General features: G+C 33.9%; 1 protein-coding gene across 1 annotated transcript in view; it reads right to left on the bottom strand.

Moving 5' to 3' along the window:
- Window positions 1-18079, bottom strand: part of EYS (eyes shut homolog) — a 1607944-nt gene that overhangs the window by 994285 nt on the left and 595580 nt on the right. The window contains 1 exon segment of the mRNA XM_045842859.1: window positions 2826-3085. Coding sequence (XP_045698815.1) covers window positions 2826-3085 — 260 coding nt within the window.

Raw genomic sequence — 18079 nt, forward strand, 5'->3', positions numbered from 1 at the left:
GATTGCATTAGAATGGAAGGGGAGATGAAGAACTTCCCAGACAAGAAAAAACTAGAGGAGTTCATCATCACCAAACCATTATTATATGAAATGTTAAAGGGACTTAATTAAGAAAAAGAAGATCAAAACTATAAACAATAAAATGGCAAAAATACAAATCTATCAATTGAATCTAAATAACAGATTAAGCAAACAAGAACAGAAACAGAACCACAGATACAAAGAGTGTTTTGATGATTGCCAGATGAGATGAGGTATGGGGGAATGAGTGAAAAGGTGAGAGGATTTAGAAATACAAATAGGTAGTTACATAATAGCCACAGGGATGTAAAGTACAGTATAGGAAATGGTGTAGCCAAAGAACTTATATGCTTTACCCCTGGACATGAACAATGGTATGGGCATTGTCTGATGGAGTAGGGGTACTGGGTGGAGGGAGGGCAAAAGGATAAAATCAAGACAACTGTAGTAACATATGTCGCCACCTTTCAAGATCAGGCAGGTTCATAGTATTTGTGCAGACACAAAAATATTCACAGAGCCATTGGGATGTCTGGCACACCTTTATTCATGGGTGGGCAAGCCATGCATGCTGCAAACTGCATGTCTATCTGCATGTCTCATGTCATGGCCCTCATTCCCCAGCATGGCACACATCATGGCACCTGCCCCCTTGTGTGTCTTTCACCATCAAGGCCCCAGCCGGGAGCCCCTACCTGTTTAAGTACTAGAGGGGGAAAAAAACCAGAAAACTGCCAGAACATTACATAACATAACATAACATAACATAACATAACATACTTCTGCACATACGAGCTCACTTCATGTTATGGGAACAGTTTATCAGACCCAGTCTCAAGGTTATGAGAACACTGGTTATCAGTCCCCTCCAAGGCTAAAGGAACTCTGCTTCCCTTAGCTATGCAGACACCTGGGTGAAGAAGCCAGACTGCTTCCACTTACCCCACATAACATAATCAATAAAATATAATTAAAAAATATGAATTCAAAAACCATGCCCATCTCATAGATTACTTGTTGAAAACAGTTTTTATTAAAATTGAGAAAATAAATTGCTACTCCACAATAAATATTTATATATTAGTTATATTCTGATAATATATTAGTAGGACAAGTAAAGTACCATGGAATAATCCTGCTGAATAAAGTAGCCTGATATTGAATAATTTTTCTAAAAAAATATTTAAATTATATACTTCATAATTACTGTGGTTTTCAGGGCACCAAATGCTCTCCCTCACATTTTGTCCTAACTTGCTTTTCCTGCCTCTTTCTTGAAAACATTTATGCATAAGGTCTATATTCCCACACTATATGTTTTATACCAGTGTCATTTTAGCAAAATAAAATTACCAATAGCTTTTTAATTTCCAGTTATAGTCACTCAGAAGGCCCAGAAGCTCCTGTCATATACATAGGTGCTAGGATTTGCCTCTGCATTCTTATAATAGATTACCTTATATAATCAGGAAGTTTTAAAGGACTTCTAAAAATAAAGACAAATAGATTTGACTAAGATAACTAATTAATTAATGGTGTCTAAGCTGACATTTTTGGACCAATACTGTTGAGAGTAAATTAGTATTATCCTTATCTTTAAAAGATTCCCATTCTAGTAGAGCCAGTTAGAAGGAAAGAGACATGAACCCATAAGTATTAGGAAATAAATAGTAGTTGTACAACTCTAAACACAATGTGATTTTTATATTGTCCTTATGACATATTCCAGTTACAATGAAAACCCTGTGATGTGATAGTTTTATGGCAGAAGTGTTACTCTGAAGATGGTAATAGATTTTGTGTAGTCAGAGGTACATGAGCAGTGACCTTTTACCCAGACTACTTGTGCATTAATCAGGTCTCTTTTAGTCACAACTGAAGAGATCCCAATCAAGCATCTTTAATGATTATGTGTAAAATTATTGGTTGATGTGACCCAGAAAGCTAGAAGTAGCCTGGCTTCAGGTATGGATGGATTCAGGGGTTCCAATAATGTCCTTCGATCTGTTTATTCTCTATCTCTTCCCATGGTTCTCTCTCATTGTACAAAGTAGCCACTACAGTCATATGATCCTATTTCATCAATCTAAGCAGAAAGAAGTAATGTTTATAGATAGGGACCAGGAGAAAAGTAACAGTGAAGTATTTGATTACCCTAGACAAACTATTTTCAACCTTTTCCATCTCATGACACACAAAAAATAATTACTAAAATTCTGCAGCACATCATTAATATATTTTATTTTTTTTGCTAATCTGGAAAAATAGGTATAGTTTTGATTGATTTATAGAGGACAACTAGTATCATGTTGGCTATTATTAGTTTTTTTTTTATTTGACAATCTAAGGGAAAAGAGGTAAGTGCCCCTGACTAACTAGTCAGGTGTTGCACATTTTAAAAACTCTTGTGGCACACCAGTGTGCCTAATAGTGGCACACCTATTGAAAAATCACTGCTCTAGATGAAATCTATGCCCATTTCTAACTAGCTGCTATTGTCGGGAATAGGACATTGGCAAGATTATTTATAAAGAGAGACTGTTAACAAAGAATGAGAGAGGATTTCCGAGAGAAGGAAAAAAAAGAGCCCAAAGCTACAAAATTTCACCCTATTTCCTTTTCTCCATTAATATTTAAATTAACTTTTAAAATTATTCCCCCAGTATGTTTACATACTTGGATTTTGAGTCAGATACCCCCGCCCCCAATGTATATAGGTTTTCTCTCACCCATTTTTAAAAAGTTGTCATCTACAGAGAAAACAAAACAAAAAATACAATATTAAAACAAGTAAAAGCTCTTACCTTCTCTACAAATACAATAATGATTTCCATCCACCAAAGTCAAGCATGTTTCATTGTTTCTGTAAGGGTCAGTGAGTGGATCACTGGGGTTATAGTGTTGATGGCAAAATTTTCCAGTATAAAAGGGTGGGCACAGGCATACAAACTGCCCGGGGATGGTAGATTCATGACAAAGAGCTCCATTCATGCATGGGTCAGAGTCACATTCATTTATTTCTTCACTACAGTTTTGTCCAGTCCACCCAGATGTACATTCACAGCTGAAATAAAATTTTAGGAAATATGAACAATGCTGTTTCAAATCTATTCTTTGTATTTCCCATGTAATTACTACCTTGAATTAATAAGTGGACATTTTTATTTATGATATGACTAAGGAATTATACATGCTTTAAAATATTATTTGCCTAATTTCTTGAGACAATTTAATGTATATTACTATAAAACTGACTACATTGGCTGAAATACAATTTAAGAAGCATTTGGTAAATTGCTAACATAAGTAAGTCTCTGAGACATATTAGAGAACACCAGTGCTACCAGTTTAAACTTTAGCAACTATTGAGCTGAATTACCAATTGAGAAAATTTTCTCAACTATTTCTTTTACATAAAACATGTTTTACCAATGAGATGGCTGTTTATAAGTCTTAGATGATATTTAATTTAATGTTTTAGGAACATGAGATTCTTAATATTATCAGAATATTTGTAATAGGGTGCTCCTTTATGTTTCCATCTTTGTTTCCATTTTGTATGCTTTAATAACATCTTTCCTATTAATATATGAATAATGTAGAAAAACTGAGGAGAAAGCAAACAAAAAGGAAGGCATTAAGATCTTGTCTATGTATAACAGACTTTAGCCCAGTTCAATCCTCAGCTATCTAGTATCTGTTATTCTCTTAGAAATTTTTGACTTCCAATAGCATTTTAGCCAAACATCTTCTATCAGTCTAGGCTACTACTGAGTTCTGCCACTGAAAGTAGGAGAATTCTGACAGGTAACACAGGAAAAGGTGTTTTCCACAGAGGCATTATTCAAATAAGGGAAATGGACAATAATGAAACCTGCTAATATGGGTTAAATTTGAGGATCATTAATCAATTGGCTGAGTGGAAGTCAACCCAAAAGTGAGGGCAGGTTCAGAGACAGAACTCCTGCCAGTCTGTGGCCAAGGCAGAGCTCTAAAACTCAAGTAAATATATTTATTTGGCAAGTAATAAATCATGAGACAAGGCATAGAGGGCATTAGAAGTATTATTTTCAGAAAATGATTATTTTACTAATTGATTAGATAGTTAAGATAACTTGAAAAAATATTACATTGCTGAAACATTTATGTAACTTGATGCATGATAGGTGAAATTTTGCTAAAAAACTAAAAAGGAGAAAGCTGGGAAAGGGGGAAGGAAGGAGACAAGGAAGGAAGGAAGGAAGAAAGGAAGGGAAGAGGGAAAGGGAGGGGAGGGATGGGGAGAAAAGAAAAGAAACTAAATTTAGTCTTCAATATCAAAGCCTCAGGAGTACCTCACCCATTCTGTTTTAATAAATATAGAGGATACCAATAGAGTGAGTGGAGATAGTTGAATGATTGGATTATACTGTAATTCTAAGTAGATATGGCACCCATTGAAATTAAAACTAAAATAAATAGGGAACATGATGGCTTTAGGCATAACTGACTAATGATACATTTAGTAGTTCCATAAGATTAAACCCAATATTTTTTTAAAAAGGTAGATTTTACAGCTTTTTTTAAAAAAATTGGTAGTTTGTACACAATGATTGCTACCATGCAAATTGAATATTTCTTTGTAAGGTATGTGTTCCAAAGGGAAACTTTATAACTGAAATAATTTATACCTTTGAAATATGAAATCATTTTATGAATATACTATTTATTTAAAGAAATAAAAATTCTTGATATTTTCATTTTCTTTTCTAAAATATAATGAGATTATTTTGATTTTGATGGCTAGTCACCCTGGTTTGCCTAGATAGACCTGCTTTAGGCTTACCTTTCTGAAGAAAAAAATTTCTATGGTGTTAACTCTTTATCTTTGATTATCTCCAATATTCCTAAATGAAACTCAGTATTGTCCAAAAAAGATTATATTATCATGTATTTACTAACCCTGAACATGACTTCACCTTGCTCTCAAATTTGCTTGCCACAACCTTTAGGAAATCATCATGCATGCTATCTTGTGCTGTAAATATTTTCATGGTTTATTCCCTACTATGAAGCTTTTGGCTCCTCAATATATAAGAATTTTCCATTATTTTTAATTCTCATGTATATAATATGCATATGCTGAAAATATAGATATTGATTAACATGTGATTTTTAGTTGGAATCATATAGACTTACCTGAATTCTTTCTTTTGGAAAATCGGTAATCTCAGAGAATTGGTAATCTCAGAGAATTGTAAAAATTAAATGTGATAATAAATACAAAGTATATGTAGTTTCTGACATCATAAATGCTTAGCCACCTACAGTGGTTACTACCTGCTGCCAAAGAATTTTTAAAAGCATTTGTTACCCTGTTAATACCTCAATAAAATTTACATCTCAAGAATGGACATTACTTCAATTTCTAGTGGTACTTTTCATTTATTTGTCTAGTCATCATATATTAAGCTGTCAAATATGTTACCCAATTTGATTCCTCTAATAAAGCACTGAAGAAAGAAAGAGATTCATATTCTTTACAGAAGGGATAGCTGAAAGTGCTGAGCCTAAAAGTGACATATCCGTTGTCAGGTGGTTAGCAAACTTGAGAAATGAAACCCCACATCTTTTCCCCATTTTCTTCCCTTCCTTTATATTTTTCTATTTTGCAGAAATCCATTGTACAACTACTCAACATTTTGTGAAATAATGATAAAATTAGGAATAATAACAAAATCCTAATAAAATAGCTTCAGTGCATATATTTTATCTGCAGTCACTTTACTTCTAATGGGTGTTGCACGAATAGTTTTCTTTTTTCTCACATTTGTTCATAAGTACATAATTTCAACCAGTCTACTTCAAAAGAATTCCTTGTTAATAACTGACAATGCTTGACTATTTAGCATATGTGCTGAAGATTTGCTTTATCTTCCCAAATAACAGGTGGCTGGAGATTTCATGCGGTACCCTTCCTTACAAGGATCAAATCCTCAGGAAGGCATCTGGCCATATGTCAACAGGACTAATGATGCCAAGATGAGGCCTCTGGAGATGGATGGATATTTTGTAGAAAATACAGTTCTAAGGAACAAAGTCACTGCTAGTAACTAATAATCAGACTTACACATTTATTTATTTGAATGTGCCTTTGTACATGTCAGAGAAACTAGTCTTTGATGGATGCAAAAACATATTTTATATGAGAGCTTCAATCTGGGTTTTAGTTTGTACCATTCAGAATTCAGTGTAATCTAGCAGGATTTTCCAAACTCACAGCTACAAGCAGAATCTTTATGTATTAAAAAGAAAACAATAACAACAAGAACAAAATCATGACTATGACTTTTCAAGTGTGCAGTTTATCAGTAGTAAACACTTGAAAACTAATTTAGTGTGTGCTTAAAGTATATTTTAATTTGCTGTCTTCCCCAGTGAGGGAACCAAAAAGTCATTGGCATAAAATACATTGCGTACCCTGTAAGAACAGCATTTCAGTTTTTAAGTGTTGCTTTGAAGTATCAAAGCTAATAATAAAAAAATAGACAACATTGTTATAAAATAAGGAAAAAAAGAAAATTCAATAAAAATTTATTATCTTCAAAAAACTTAGTAGATTGCAATTTAACTATAAACACTCTCTATGCTTACTATAAATATTGATACATGATAAATAAATATTATTCAGCAATACTTACCTATGTTAGAACTTGCTTATTTATAATTATCTATATTTTGTATAAGTATGCCAGGTTTGTTAGCGATAAACCTGTAAATACAAGTCTAACAGTATACATATCTTTAAAGACCTCTTCTTATAAAAATTAGCTGGTTTATTGTTTGTTGCAGCCATTACTGGTATGAAAAATAAAATTCCAACCAAAGCCAGTAGATGAAAAAGACATTATACAACAATAAATCACAAAGTAGTGTTACATATTTGATGTCTGAAAAAATTAAGGGCACAGAAAAAGTAAGAAATAAAAAATATGGGTCACTCAACTATGTCATTCATTCTTTATGTTATTGTTTTATTCATTATAAGATAGTTACTACTATATTTTTAACCACTGCAACTTTGTAGGATGAAAATGTGGGAAAACTTCTGGCTCATTTATACTGAAAAAATTTATTTCAAATAAATAATTTATATTATTAATATACATTAAAACTAGAAAGGACTATTAAAAACACTCTGAAGAACACCATAAAAATATTAAGATGTAAAAACACATACGAAGATTGAAATTGGAGTAAAAGGATGGAGGTGACCTAAAAAATTACAGCAAAGAGAGGTAAAAACAATAGCAACAACAGTTAAACTAAGTTATTTTGCTTCTACCCCTGAAAATGTTTGTTTTGATGTTTTTAAGTATGCTAGTAACAGAATCAGATTGTCATAAAGTAGAAGATGGGTTAAAATAGGGAGAGTTTGGTAGCATGAAGATCATTTAAAGAGCTATTGTTTTACTGCTGATAAAAGATTATTAGGATCTAAACAAAAGCAGTAATTAGGTATACCATATTTGATGTACATTTCCGAGGAAGGCTTGAGAAAATGTGAACAATGACGAATATAACCTGATGAGACAGTAAGTAATAAGGAAGACTCTGGATTTTAGTTTCAGTACTGGCAAGTGGTGCCATCAGGTTAAGGTAAGGAAGACAACGGTGAGAATGGGCTAGGAAGAGAAAGTACCAATGCTTAATATAAGTAGCTTAAATTAACTGTGTGATTTAATGTGCTGTCCTATATATAGTAAGAAATTCAAATAAGGAATTCTGTGGAAAAATCAAACCTTGTGATAAAAATTTAAGGGCCATTTAAACAAACATTTCCAAGAATAATTTAGCATCAATTAAGTTTAACATTGGCCCTTTTTTGGGCCAAATGTAAAATTAATTTACTAAAAATATTGAATAATTTCACTGCATGGTGTAATATATTCTTAAATATTTACAGAATTTTATAATCTTTGGGAAAGCGTAAGTAGAAAATCCTGCTAGTGACGTCTACAAGCACTTCATTGAAAGAAAACAAATCTTCCTTTTATGGTTTCTTAAGAATGAAGAGCAGATTATTGAGTATATACTCTAAATGAATTTAAGAATTTCTATTTTAATGTTAATAGAAAAAGAATCTTTCTATTCAGTCTATTAATCCCCATTATATTTACATTTTTCCAAAGATATATACTTTCTGTATAATTTAGGAGACACTATTCTTTATCTATTTATAAGTAAAATCTACAAATCATTTATATATGCTGAAAAAATAGTTTCATTTTTAAAAATATTTTATTAATTTATTTTTAGAGAGCAGGGATAGAAGGAGAAAGGAAGAGAAGCATGGATGTGAGAGAGAAATATTGATCGGTTGCCTCTTATACTCCCCCAATAAGTGACCTGGCCTGCCACCCAGGCATGTGCCCTGACTAGGAATTGAACCTACAACCTTTCTGTCTGCAGTACAAAGCCTGACCCACTAAGCCACATCAGTCAGGGCTGAAAAATTATTTCCTATATTTTTAAACAATATGATGTAAATGAGCAGTTTGGATATATCCTTGGTATAATTCTATTTTAATTATCTATGTGTCTCCACAATTTGCCAGGATTTAATCTCCTATGCTGTGTGAGAAGACAAGTGATCAATAGATCTTTTCGCCGCAGTTGAATTTAAGCTACTCTCTAGACAGGTCTGCATCACTGGAAATAATTCCAGGTTTTTCACAACTTGGATGATTCCTCATTTCACAGTAGTAAGTTGAAGTGCTGGGCAAGCAGAGGTAGAAAATACACTGGGTCAGCCCTCTGTTACTACATTTAAAACCCAAAGTAAATCTGATGAAACTCATGCTGTATTTTTGAGAAAACTCAAAATTCATACACTTAAATCTGGGACTAGAACATCAGCACCAACTGAATGCTGGACAGTAAAAACAGTTGCTTATTTTTACCATTGTGATCATAATACGGAAACCATAAGAAAGGGGCATTTCACCACTGAGAGAGCCACACAATTATCTATCTCTCTACCCTCCAAAAGTAGTAATATATATCAGCAATTAATGCTCATTACTAATTATAATCTTTATGTATATCATACAATTCATTATGAACCTGAAGGGACCAAAATTCTGCCACCTGAGGCTGTTTTGGGGATATCAATTTTAAGGTGTTCATTGGAAGTGGAGGATTCAGAACCTTTGATCCTGAGCTTCAGAAAGAAACCTGCTTCTGGAAGATCTTAGGATGCTGCCATAGCCTAATTTGAATTAAATATGGTAAACAAGAGGGCTTCAGGCAGGTGCCAGTTCACTTGATATCCCGGTGTCTCGTTTCTGAGTAGCCTAGCAAGGATTTTCCTGCCAGCTGTGTACTGTTCTTCCTCAACTACCTGTAAGTCACCCATTCTCGCTTTTGAAACCTAATGCCTCTTGTCCTCTGTCCCTTTTCTCTTCTATCCAAAATGTCTTATATACCCAACGTTGCCTCACTGACTTCGGGAATTTTCAGGAGTTTATCATGTCTATGTGAATTCTCCATGTTCATGCATTAAACTTTGATTTTTTACCTGTTAATCTCTCTGTTAATTTGGTTATTAGCCCATCCTGAAGAACTTAGAAAATGGGAGGAAAAATATTAATATCTTAGCTTCCACAAACTGTAGCACAATTTTTGTTACATAATATAAAAAAATATGTGAAAATAAAACTACTTAAGAAGAAAACTAAAAAGTATTTAGAGATACACGAATTATTATAGGCCCATTATTTCACTAAAATTTAAAATTAGCTCCTTCAGAAAAATCCAAATAACACTCACAACTGTTTTTTGTTTTGTTAAAGGAGATATGGGTTTATAGGAAGAAATATGTGAAACAGATGAGGAAAAGAGAAAGAGGGCGAAGGAAGGTGAGGCAGAGAACTCTCGTAAAAACATCAGTCAAAGGTCATCTGTTTCACAGGACCTAGGTAGAATGTACTTAATATATGTATTGTCCTGTTTTCTGAATGGATCCTTCCTACACTTGGTTAGTCAATTCTTGGGAGCTTAGAGAAACTGATGGTCCATATGAACCAGAGTAAGTAACAGAATGATTATGATTAACACTGCAAAAAATCAAAAGCTTGGAGAAATGAGCACACTAGAGTACATGCTTCAAGTAAAGCCACAAAACTGACCTTATTCTGCAGGAGGGAGGGCCTGGAGACCACCCTTTTTATCAAAGTGATGATATGTGCTTTTCAGAGGGGCACAAACTTCACTGAGAAACTTACTATTGATCATCCCCTACAGGCCAGGACTGATTATATGAGATTCTGTTACCAAAATTGGCTCCACATAAGTAACAGTGATGACAGGATTTTGGAATTTAAGAAGACCAAGTGGTCTTCTCAATAACCTTTAGAGCAAGAATGGCCAATTATAATGATCACCAAGGTTAGAGAGACAGTAAGGAGGCCCCTGATCCCCCAAGAACCAAGGAGACATAATAGAACACATTGTCTCTAGAGCAGAATAGATTAATAGACAACAAGGATATTCCTCAATCTACACAATCAAAATATATCAACAAGTATTTTTTTATTGTTGTTCAAGTACAGTTGTCTCCATTCTCCCCCACCATTCCCCCAACCCCAGACATCACCACCTCCCACCCTAGATCGTACCCACCTTTGGCTTTGTCCATGGATCCTTTATACATGTTCCTTGATGACCCTTCCCTCTTTTCCCCCATTATCCCTTTCCACCTCCCCTCTGGTTACTGTCAGTTTGTTCTTTATTTCAACATCTCTGGTTATATTTGCTTGTTTGTTTGTTTTGTTGATTAGGTTCCACTTGTAGGTGAGATCATATGGTATTTTTCTTTCACTGCCTGGCTTATTTCACTTAGCATAAGGCTCTCCAGATCCATCCATGCTGTCACAAAGAGAAGAAGCTCCATCTTTCTTTCTACTGTGTAGTATTCCCTTGTGTAAATGTACCATAGTTTTTTGATCCATTCACTTACTGATGGACACTTAGATTGCTTCCAGCACTTGGCTATTGTAAATTGTGCTGCTATGAACATTGGGGTGCATAGGTTCTTCTGAATTGGTGTTTCAGGACTCTTGGGTTATAGTACCAGCAGAGGAATAGCAGGTCAAAAGGCAGTTCCATTTTTAGTTTTCTGAGGAAATTCCATAGTGTTTTCCACAGTGGCTGCACCAGTCTACAATCCCACCAACAGTGTACTAGGGTTCCGTTTTCTTCACAACCTTGCCAGCATTTGTTGTTTGTTGATTTGTTTATGATGGTCATTCTGACCAATGTGAAGTGATATTTTATTGTGGCTTTAATTTTCATCTGTCTGTTGGCTAGTGATGTTAAGCATCCTTTCATAAGTCTCTGGGCTCTTTGTATGTCTTTCATGGAGAAGTGTCTGTTTGGGTCCTTTGTTCATTTTTTAATTGGGTTATTTGTCTTCCTGGAGTGGAGCCATGTGAGTTCTTTATATATTTTGGAAATCAAACGTTTGTCTGAGGTTTCATTTGCAAATATATGTTCATGTATGGTTGGTTCCCATTTCATTTTCCTGATGTTTTCTTTAGCTGTTCAGAAGCTTTTTATTTTGATGAAGCCTCAATTGTTTATTCTTTCTTTTATGTCCCTTGCTCTAGGGGACATATCAGTGAACATGTTGCAATGTGGAATATCTGAGATTTTCCTCCCTATGTTCTTCTCCATGGCTTATAAGCCATGGTGTCATGGCTTATATTTAAGTCTTTTATCCACCTTGAGTGTATTTTTGTATATGGTGTAAGTTGATGGTCATTTCATTTATTTGCATGTAGCTGTCTAAATCTCCCAACACCAGTTGTTGAAGTGTTTACTTTTACTCCATTTTGTGTTTCTGCCCCATTTGTTGAATATAAATTGACCATATAGACTTGGATACATTCCTGGGCTCTCTATTCTGTTTCATTGATCTATGTGTCTTTTCTTATGCCAGTACCAGACTGTTTTGATTACAATGGCCTTGTAATATAATTTGATATCAGGTATTGTAATCTTTCGTACTTTGTTCTTTTTTCTCAAAATTGCTGTGCTATTTGGGGTTGTTTATGGTTGCATACAAATTTTGAAATATTTGTTCTATATCTGTGAAATATGTCTATAATATTTTATAAGAATTGCATTGAATCTATAAACTGTTTTATGTTTAGAAGACTGAGGGAAGCACAACTAAAATTAATGAGCCTTTGCCCATTGTTTAGACCTCAAACTCACTGGTGGAAGGAGAGGCCAAGGACCCAAGAGAAAACATTATGACACCATGGCAATCTATAGTAATTATTCCACCAATATGACCTATGACCATTTACTTCATGTATGAGAAAGGTTGCCAAACATTTTGAGGTGGTTGGACATGAACTCAATTTGACATTGACATCTAGGTTTCTGAAGCTTCATTTCCCTGATTTTAGAATGGTGCATATAAAGGCAAGACAATAAATGTACTTGACTCAGGTGTAGCTATAGTGGTCAATTGGCTCCAGTCATCATTTCCCCAGTTCCTGTATATAAACAATCCACACTTGAACAGCAAGAGTTTAAACTGCACCAGTCCACTTATACTCAGATTTTTATCCATAAATGCAGTCTTCCCAGAAACAAGGTAATAAATGTAGCTGACCCAAGTGTAGCTCACAGTGGTTCTACTGGTTCTCATCTCATTTCCTCAGTCTCAAAATAAATATAGTCCATTCTTAAACAATATGGGTTTGAACTAAGCTGGTCCACTTATACTTGTAGTATGTTCAGTAAATATAGCCAGTCCTTCTTATCAGTTGTTATGCATCTGCAGATTCAACCAACTGCGGGGAAAAATATTTTCAGACTCCCAACTATAGTTTTGTTACCACAGATTCCCAACACCATGGAAGATGGAAAATGAAGTTTCAATACCATGGATTTGGTTGAAACCATGGATGCAAAAGGCCAACTGAAGTTAAGTTTTGGGGGACTCAAAAATTATACACAGATTTTCAACCCTTTAGTTGGTAGAATGCTCACATCATTTTCCTCCTTTGGTATGGGAATTAGAATGCAATTTAGAAGACATGGTCTGTCTTCCCACTAAATCCCAACCCTCCAGTCAGTAGTATAAATTAAAAATAACAGAGTACCCTAGGGAAAAAACAGAAATTTGTTGCACCTTTAAGGACAATGAGAGGACCTGCTATAATTTAATGGCAAGTCCCAGCTGATAAATCATAACATAGACTGCTAAGGTAAGAGCAGAACCAGAAAGATTCTAGTTGATGGTAAAGGGAATGTAAAGTGGGTAGTGGAGGAGGAAGATGAAGTTTATTAGTTATAGCCTGTGGACCAGCTGAAGGGGTAGGTGTTATAATTCATTGTATTAATCATTTTCTTATAATTTACTGGTAGAAAAGAGGCTAACTAGAATTCTAAAGTATCATCTTACAGAACTTATAAGAAGCAAATAAATCTGAGGGGACAAGGTATAGTTTCATTTATTTATTTGTTTACCTTTATAGAGGAGTATTATATTGAGATATAAGTGCTTTATATAAAAAATTACACAATTTTAATGAGTACATATTGATGATGTTGGACATATGAATACACCTGTAATGTCATCACTGTCAGTAACATATTGATGTTAACATATTAATATGCTTACTGTGGGTAAACATATTTATGTCCTTCAAAAATGTCCTTGTGTTCTTGTGTATATGTGCATATACATGTGTGAGTATATGTGTATGTGTTGTGGTTAAACACTAACATGAGATATCTCTTAATTTATTTCAATAAATTAAGTGCACAATACTGTATTATTAGCTATAGGTGCTAGTGGCTACATTCAACTTAGGACTGAAATCCTCATTGCCCCAACTCCTGGGAATGCTGGTGGCTGATAGCTGTGAAAATTGACCTCAGCTGAAAAGAGTCACTTCACTCAAAGTCACTTCCTTTTTCTTGTGACAGCTCACACCCAATGCTTGGTTGATGCAGGGACAGAGAGAATAAGTCCTGCTCCTCAGAGTGAGACCCCTGGACTGGTCATCCCTGCTCCAGAGCTCCCAGTGGGAGTGGGGAGTTTCCACTGTGTCTCCACTGTAACCCATCTTCTCCTTCTGCCTCATTCAGCATCTTTAATTCTCCCACAGATGTTTTCTTTTCTTTTTCAAAAGCTTTATTGTGACATAAATGATATAAAAAACACTGCACACAATTCAAAAGCACTCCACAGTAAACTTCCAGCATGCCAATTTTCATGTCAGAGTTTGAGTTCTGGGGAATTAAGCCTGTAATGTATTCACCATGAGTGAGTGCCAAATGCTTTTATTTTATTTCTGGAAATATATATACATAAGAGCACAAATGTATGTCTTTGAAATTCTCTGCTTCATTGCTTACAACAGCAAAAATTCAAAATGAACATAAATGTTAGTAATAGGGCAGTGGTTATCCCTAGGGCAGTATCCAGAATAATTAAAATAAATGATATATTTTTATGTAATGAATTAGAAAAATACTCATTTCAAAATGCTATTATATAACTTTAAACTATAATATATGAGCTTGATTTCAATTGTGTTGCAAGTTTGTATATATGCACTTCCATATATATTTATATAGGACATCTTTGGAAGCACAAGGCACAGTAAGGTGTCTAGAGTAAACACATGTACGTACTCACAGGGTCAGGTGTTCTAGATTCAAGTGCTTTATGGTAGCAATGTAAACTTGAGCAGGATGCTTCTTAGAGCGCCAGTTTCCTAAATATGGGGTCATTAAAAGAATTTTCTCAAGAAAGAACTAAATTAGCTACTACCTATAAAATATTTAGAGAAGTACCTGGATATAACGGATACTTTGATTAAGACTATTATTATAAACTATGGATATACTGAAAAGTGGGAACTAGAAAATCATATTTTTAATATAATTCTGGAGCAGTAACTTTTTCACTTAAATCATGCAATATCCTTAGAACAAAGCAATTTTTTTTCAAACAGCTTGCTTTTTGTTTTCATTTCGAAGGCTCCTTTTATTCTGTAGCATGGGTTAGCGGTCCGTGGTTCTCTCTTATCTGTTCTGTTTCATCTTTTATTTATACAGACCTATTTATACTTACACAGACCTTTTATTTATACTCTCATCTTCTTTATAAGAAGTATTTCCTTTGGATTTTCTCATGTCCACTGGATGGATGTTCAATAATTTTAGAATCATTTACTGGAAATCTGATTAATATACATTTCATTTTTTCTTTTCAAGGCACCTCAGATTGGTGACAGTATCCTATCAACTTAAGTTCTGCTTAGTTTGGCATCATCACCAAAGACCTGACATGCATGTGCCTACCTTCCTCTCTGGCATCTCTTTTCTTTGGCAAGAAAAGCATTGCTGCACCAGAGACAACCTCCTTTTTGCCTGCCAGGTTTCTCCTGGAATAGGTTTTGCATAAATCCTGAAGCTTTGCAGAATATCAACTTCTGAATGCAGAGGGTCTACAATGGTGGAAAATATTTTTGCCTCTAGCCATCATACTTCTAAAATAGGAGATAAGATTAGTTCTCCAGATTCCCCACTATTATGCTAAAAAGTTTTTCAGGACATACACATTCTGTATGGTGATTGCAGGGGAGAGGGAGGTATAATGGGGATAAATGGAAATGGAAAAATAAACTGAGAAAAGATTTTAAAAAGGATAATAGTTGTTCCAACACCAGGTATTATGATCATATCATAATAGCAATAAAGAGTTCCTCTAACATTAATGACAATTTTAGTTTACTATATTTTTTCATTTTTATTTTATCTGAAGTTTTTTATTAATAGAAAATATAAATATATTGAAATTCTTAATGTTTGCTTGTTTTCCCTATTTTCATATATAAATCTATAAAGCATTATAAAACATTTTAGAGTCAAATTTAATCTAATTTATTGTATATTAAATTTGATTCAATTTACAGTCATTGAAAATTTCCTAAACTCTAGACATATAACCTGATTTTCCTATGCTAAAGTCTTTTTATTTTTAATTTCAGATTCAAGATGCTATACTATTGAACTAGGAAAGTGGTGTGGATGTCAGTACCCATTCTCCCTTGCCAGTTTCTTCATATGACTAATTTTATTCCGGTATCTACACTTTCCACTCAATTTCACACACTGAATTGAAAGTTAATGCTATGCTGATACTCCGTGCCAAAGGTGTGTCTGATTGCTTTTAGAAAGTGAATTTTAACTTTAGTTACATATTAGAATTGCCTATTAGGTTTTGGAAATCCTGGAGCTCAGCTTGCATCTAAGGCAGATTAAATCTGAATATCCCAGTATGGGAAGTAGGTTTTAGCATTTTCTAAATGGCTCCAGTGTGCAACCAAGTTTATTGGTCTCTTGAAGTATCTTGTTTAGGAACCCACGACAAAACTAACTAGCAGTGGTTTAGCATGGGCATTTGATACAATGCCATAAAAAAGCTGTGACACTTGCTGAGGTCTCATAAGACATATCCTTTCTCACATTAATGAGGCAGACTCCAGAAGTGAGAGATCTCTCTTTTATTTGATGCCATGGAGAATACATGAAAAGCCAAGGTGGCTAATGTTACTCTGCCATCATGAAGTAGTTTGTTGACACATTTGTACATTCAGTATATAGGATATGGCACAATTTAGGCAGTAATTTAAGATGCTATAATGCATAATATTGATCAAATGAATCTAATTGCTTTTTTACTTTCAATCATTTTATTACCCAGTTATAAAGCAATTAGACTCATTTGGTCCATGTTATACTTTGTAGCATCTGAAATACAGAACAAAATAACTAAATTAAACGTAGGATTGTAGACTTGTGCCCATATTTCAGACATTTCAAGTGAGTAGAAGGGATTGGACGTAAATAGACTCCAGTATGGTCTATAGATGATTTTTATGTCTACAGATTGTGTTCATTTCAGACTTAAAGGCCCCTCTTTTCACAACTGTAAATTAAGGGTTATGTAAAAACATTCACAAACAAAATAAATAAAGAATAATGACATAATATAAACAAGGAAGGGTGAGTAAAAATGGTAGTAATTTTAGAATGTGTTCTAACCGAAGTGACTGTCCACTTAAAATAGACTACTATAAACATAGCTTGGTATATTTAAAGAATATGGTAACCACAAACTCTACAAGGGTGATACAAAGAAATCCAAGCACAACACTATAGAAAGCCACCAACATACAAGAAGAAAGAGCAAAAAATAAGGAAAAGGTATAGAACTACAAAAACAATTAGAAAAAAATTAATAAAATGGCAATAACTACATACCTATCAATAATTACTTGAAATACAAATGAATCAAAGTCTCCAATCAAAAGATAAATGTATATAGAAGGCCTGTGGTGCATATATACAATGGAGTATTGCTCAGACATAAAAAGAACAAAATCTTACCATTTTTAACAGCACGGATGGACCTACAGGTCATTGTGCTAGGTAAAACAAATCAAACAGAGAAATACAAATAATATGATTTTTCTTATATGTAGAGTCTAAAAAACAAAACAAAGAAGCAAAACAGAAGCAAACTTATAGATAGAAAGAATGAAATGATGTTTGCCAGATGAGTGGGTGTTAGGGAGCTGGGTAAAGCAGTGAGGAGACTTAGAAGTACAAATTGTTGGTTACAAAATAATCATGGGGATGTAACCTACAGTTAGGAAACAATAATGTAATAACTATGTATGGTGTCAAATGGATGTAAAATTTATCTGGGGAATCACTTCCTAAGTTATATAAATGTCCAACCACTATGCTGTATATCTAAAGCTAATGTAATGAATAACAACTGTCATTAAAAAATTTATTTTAAAATAAATAACCAAATTAGAAAAAATGTTATTCCTAAATTACTTAAAATTTTTAATTAATCCCTGTCCAATAACATTTTTTTCATTATTCTTTCTGAAGGAACCACTCACTACCTTGAATTTTGCTTTATTATTTCCAAATATTTCTTCAACATTTATCTATGTGTGCATTTTAAAAAAAT

The sequence above is a fragment of the Phyllostomus hastatus genome, unplaced genomic scaffold, assembly GCF_019186645.2.
Source record: "Phyllostomus hastatus isolate PE091 unplaced genomic scaffold, TTU_PhHast_1.1 phas_contig_40, whole genome shotgun sequence".
Lineage (NCBI taxonomy): Eukaryota > Metazoa > Chordata > Mammalia > Chiroptera > Phyllostomidae > Phyllostomus > Phyllostomus hastatus.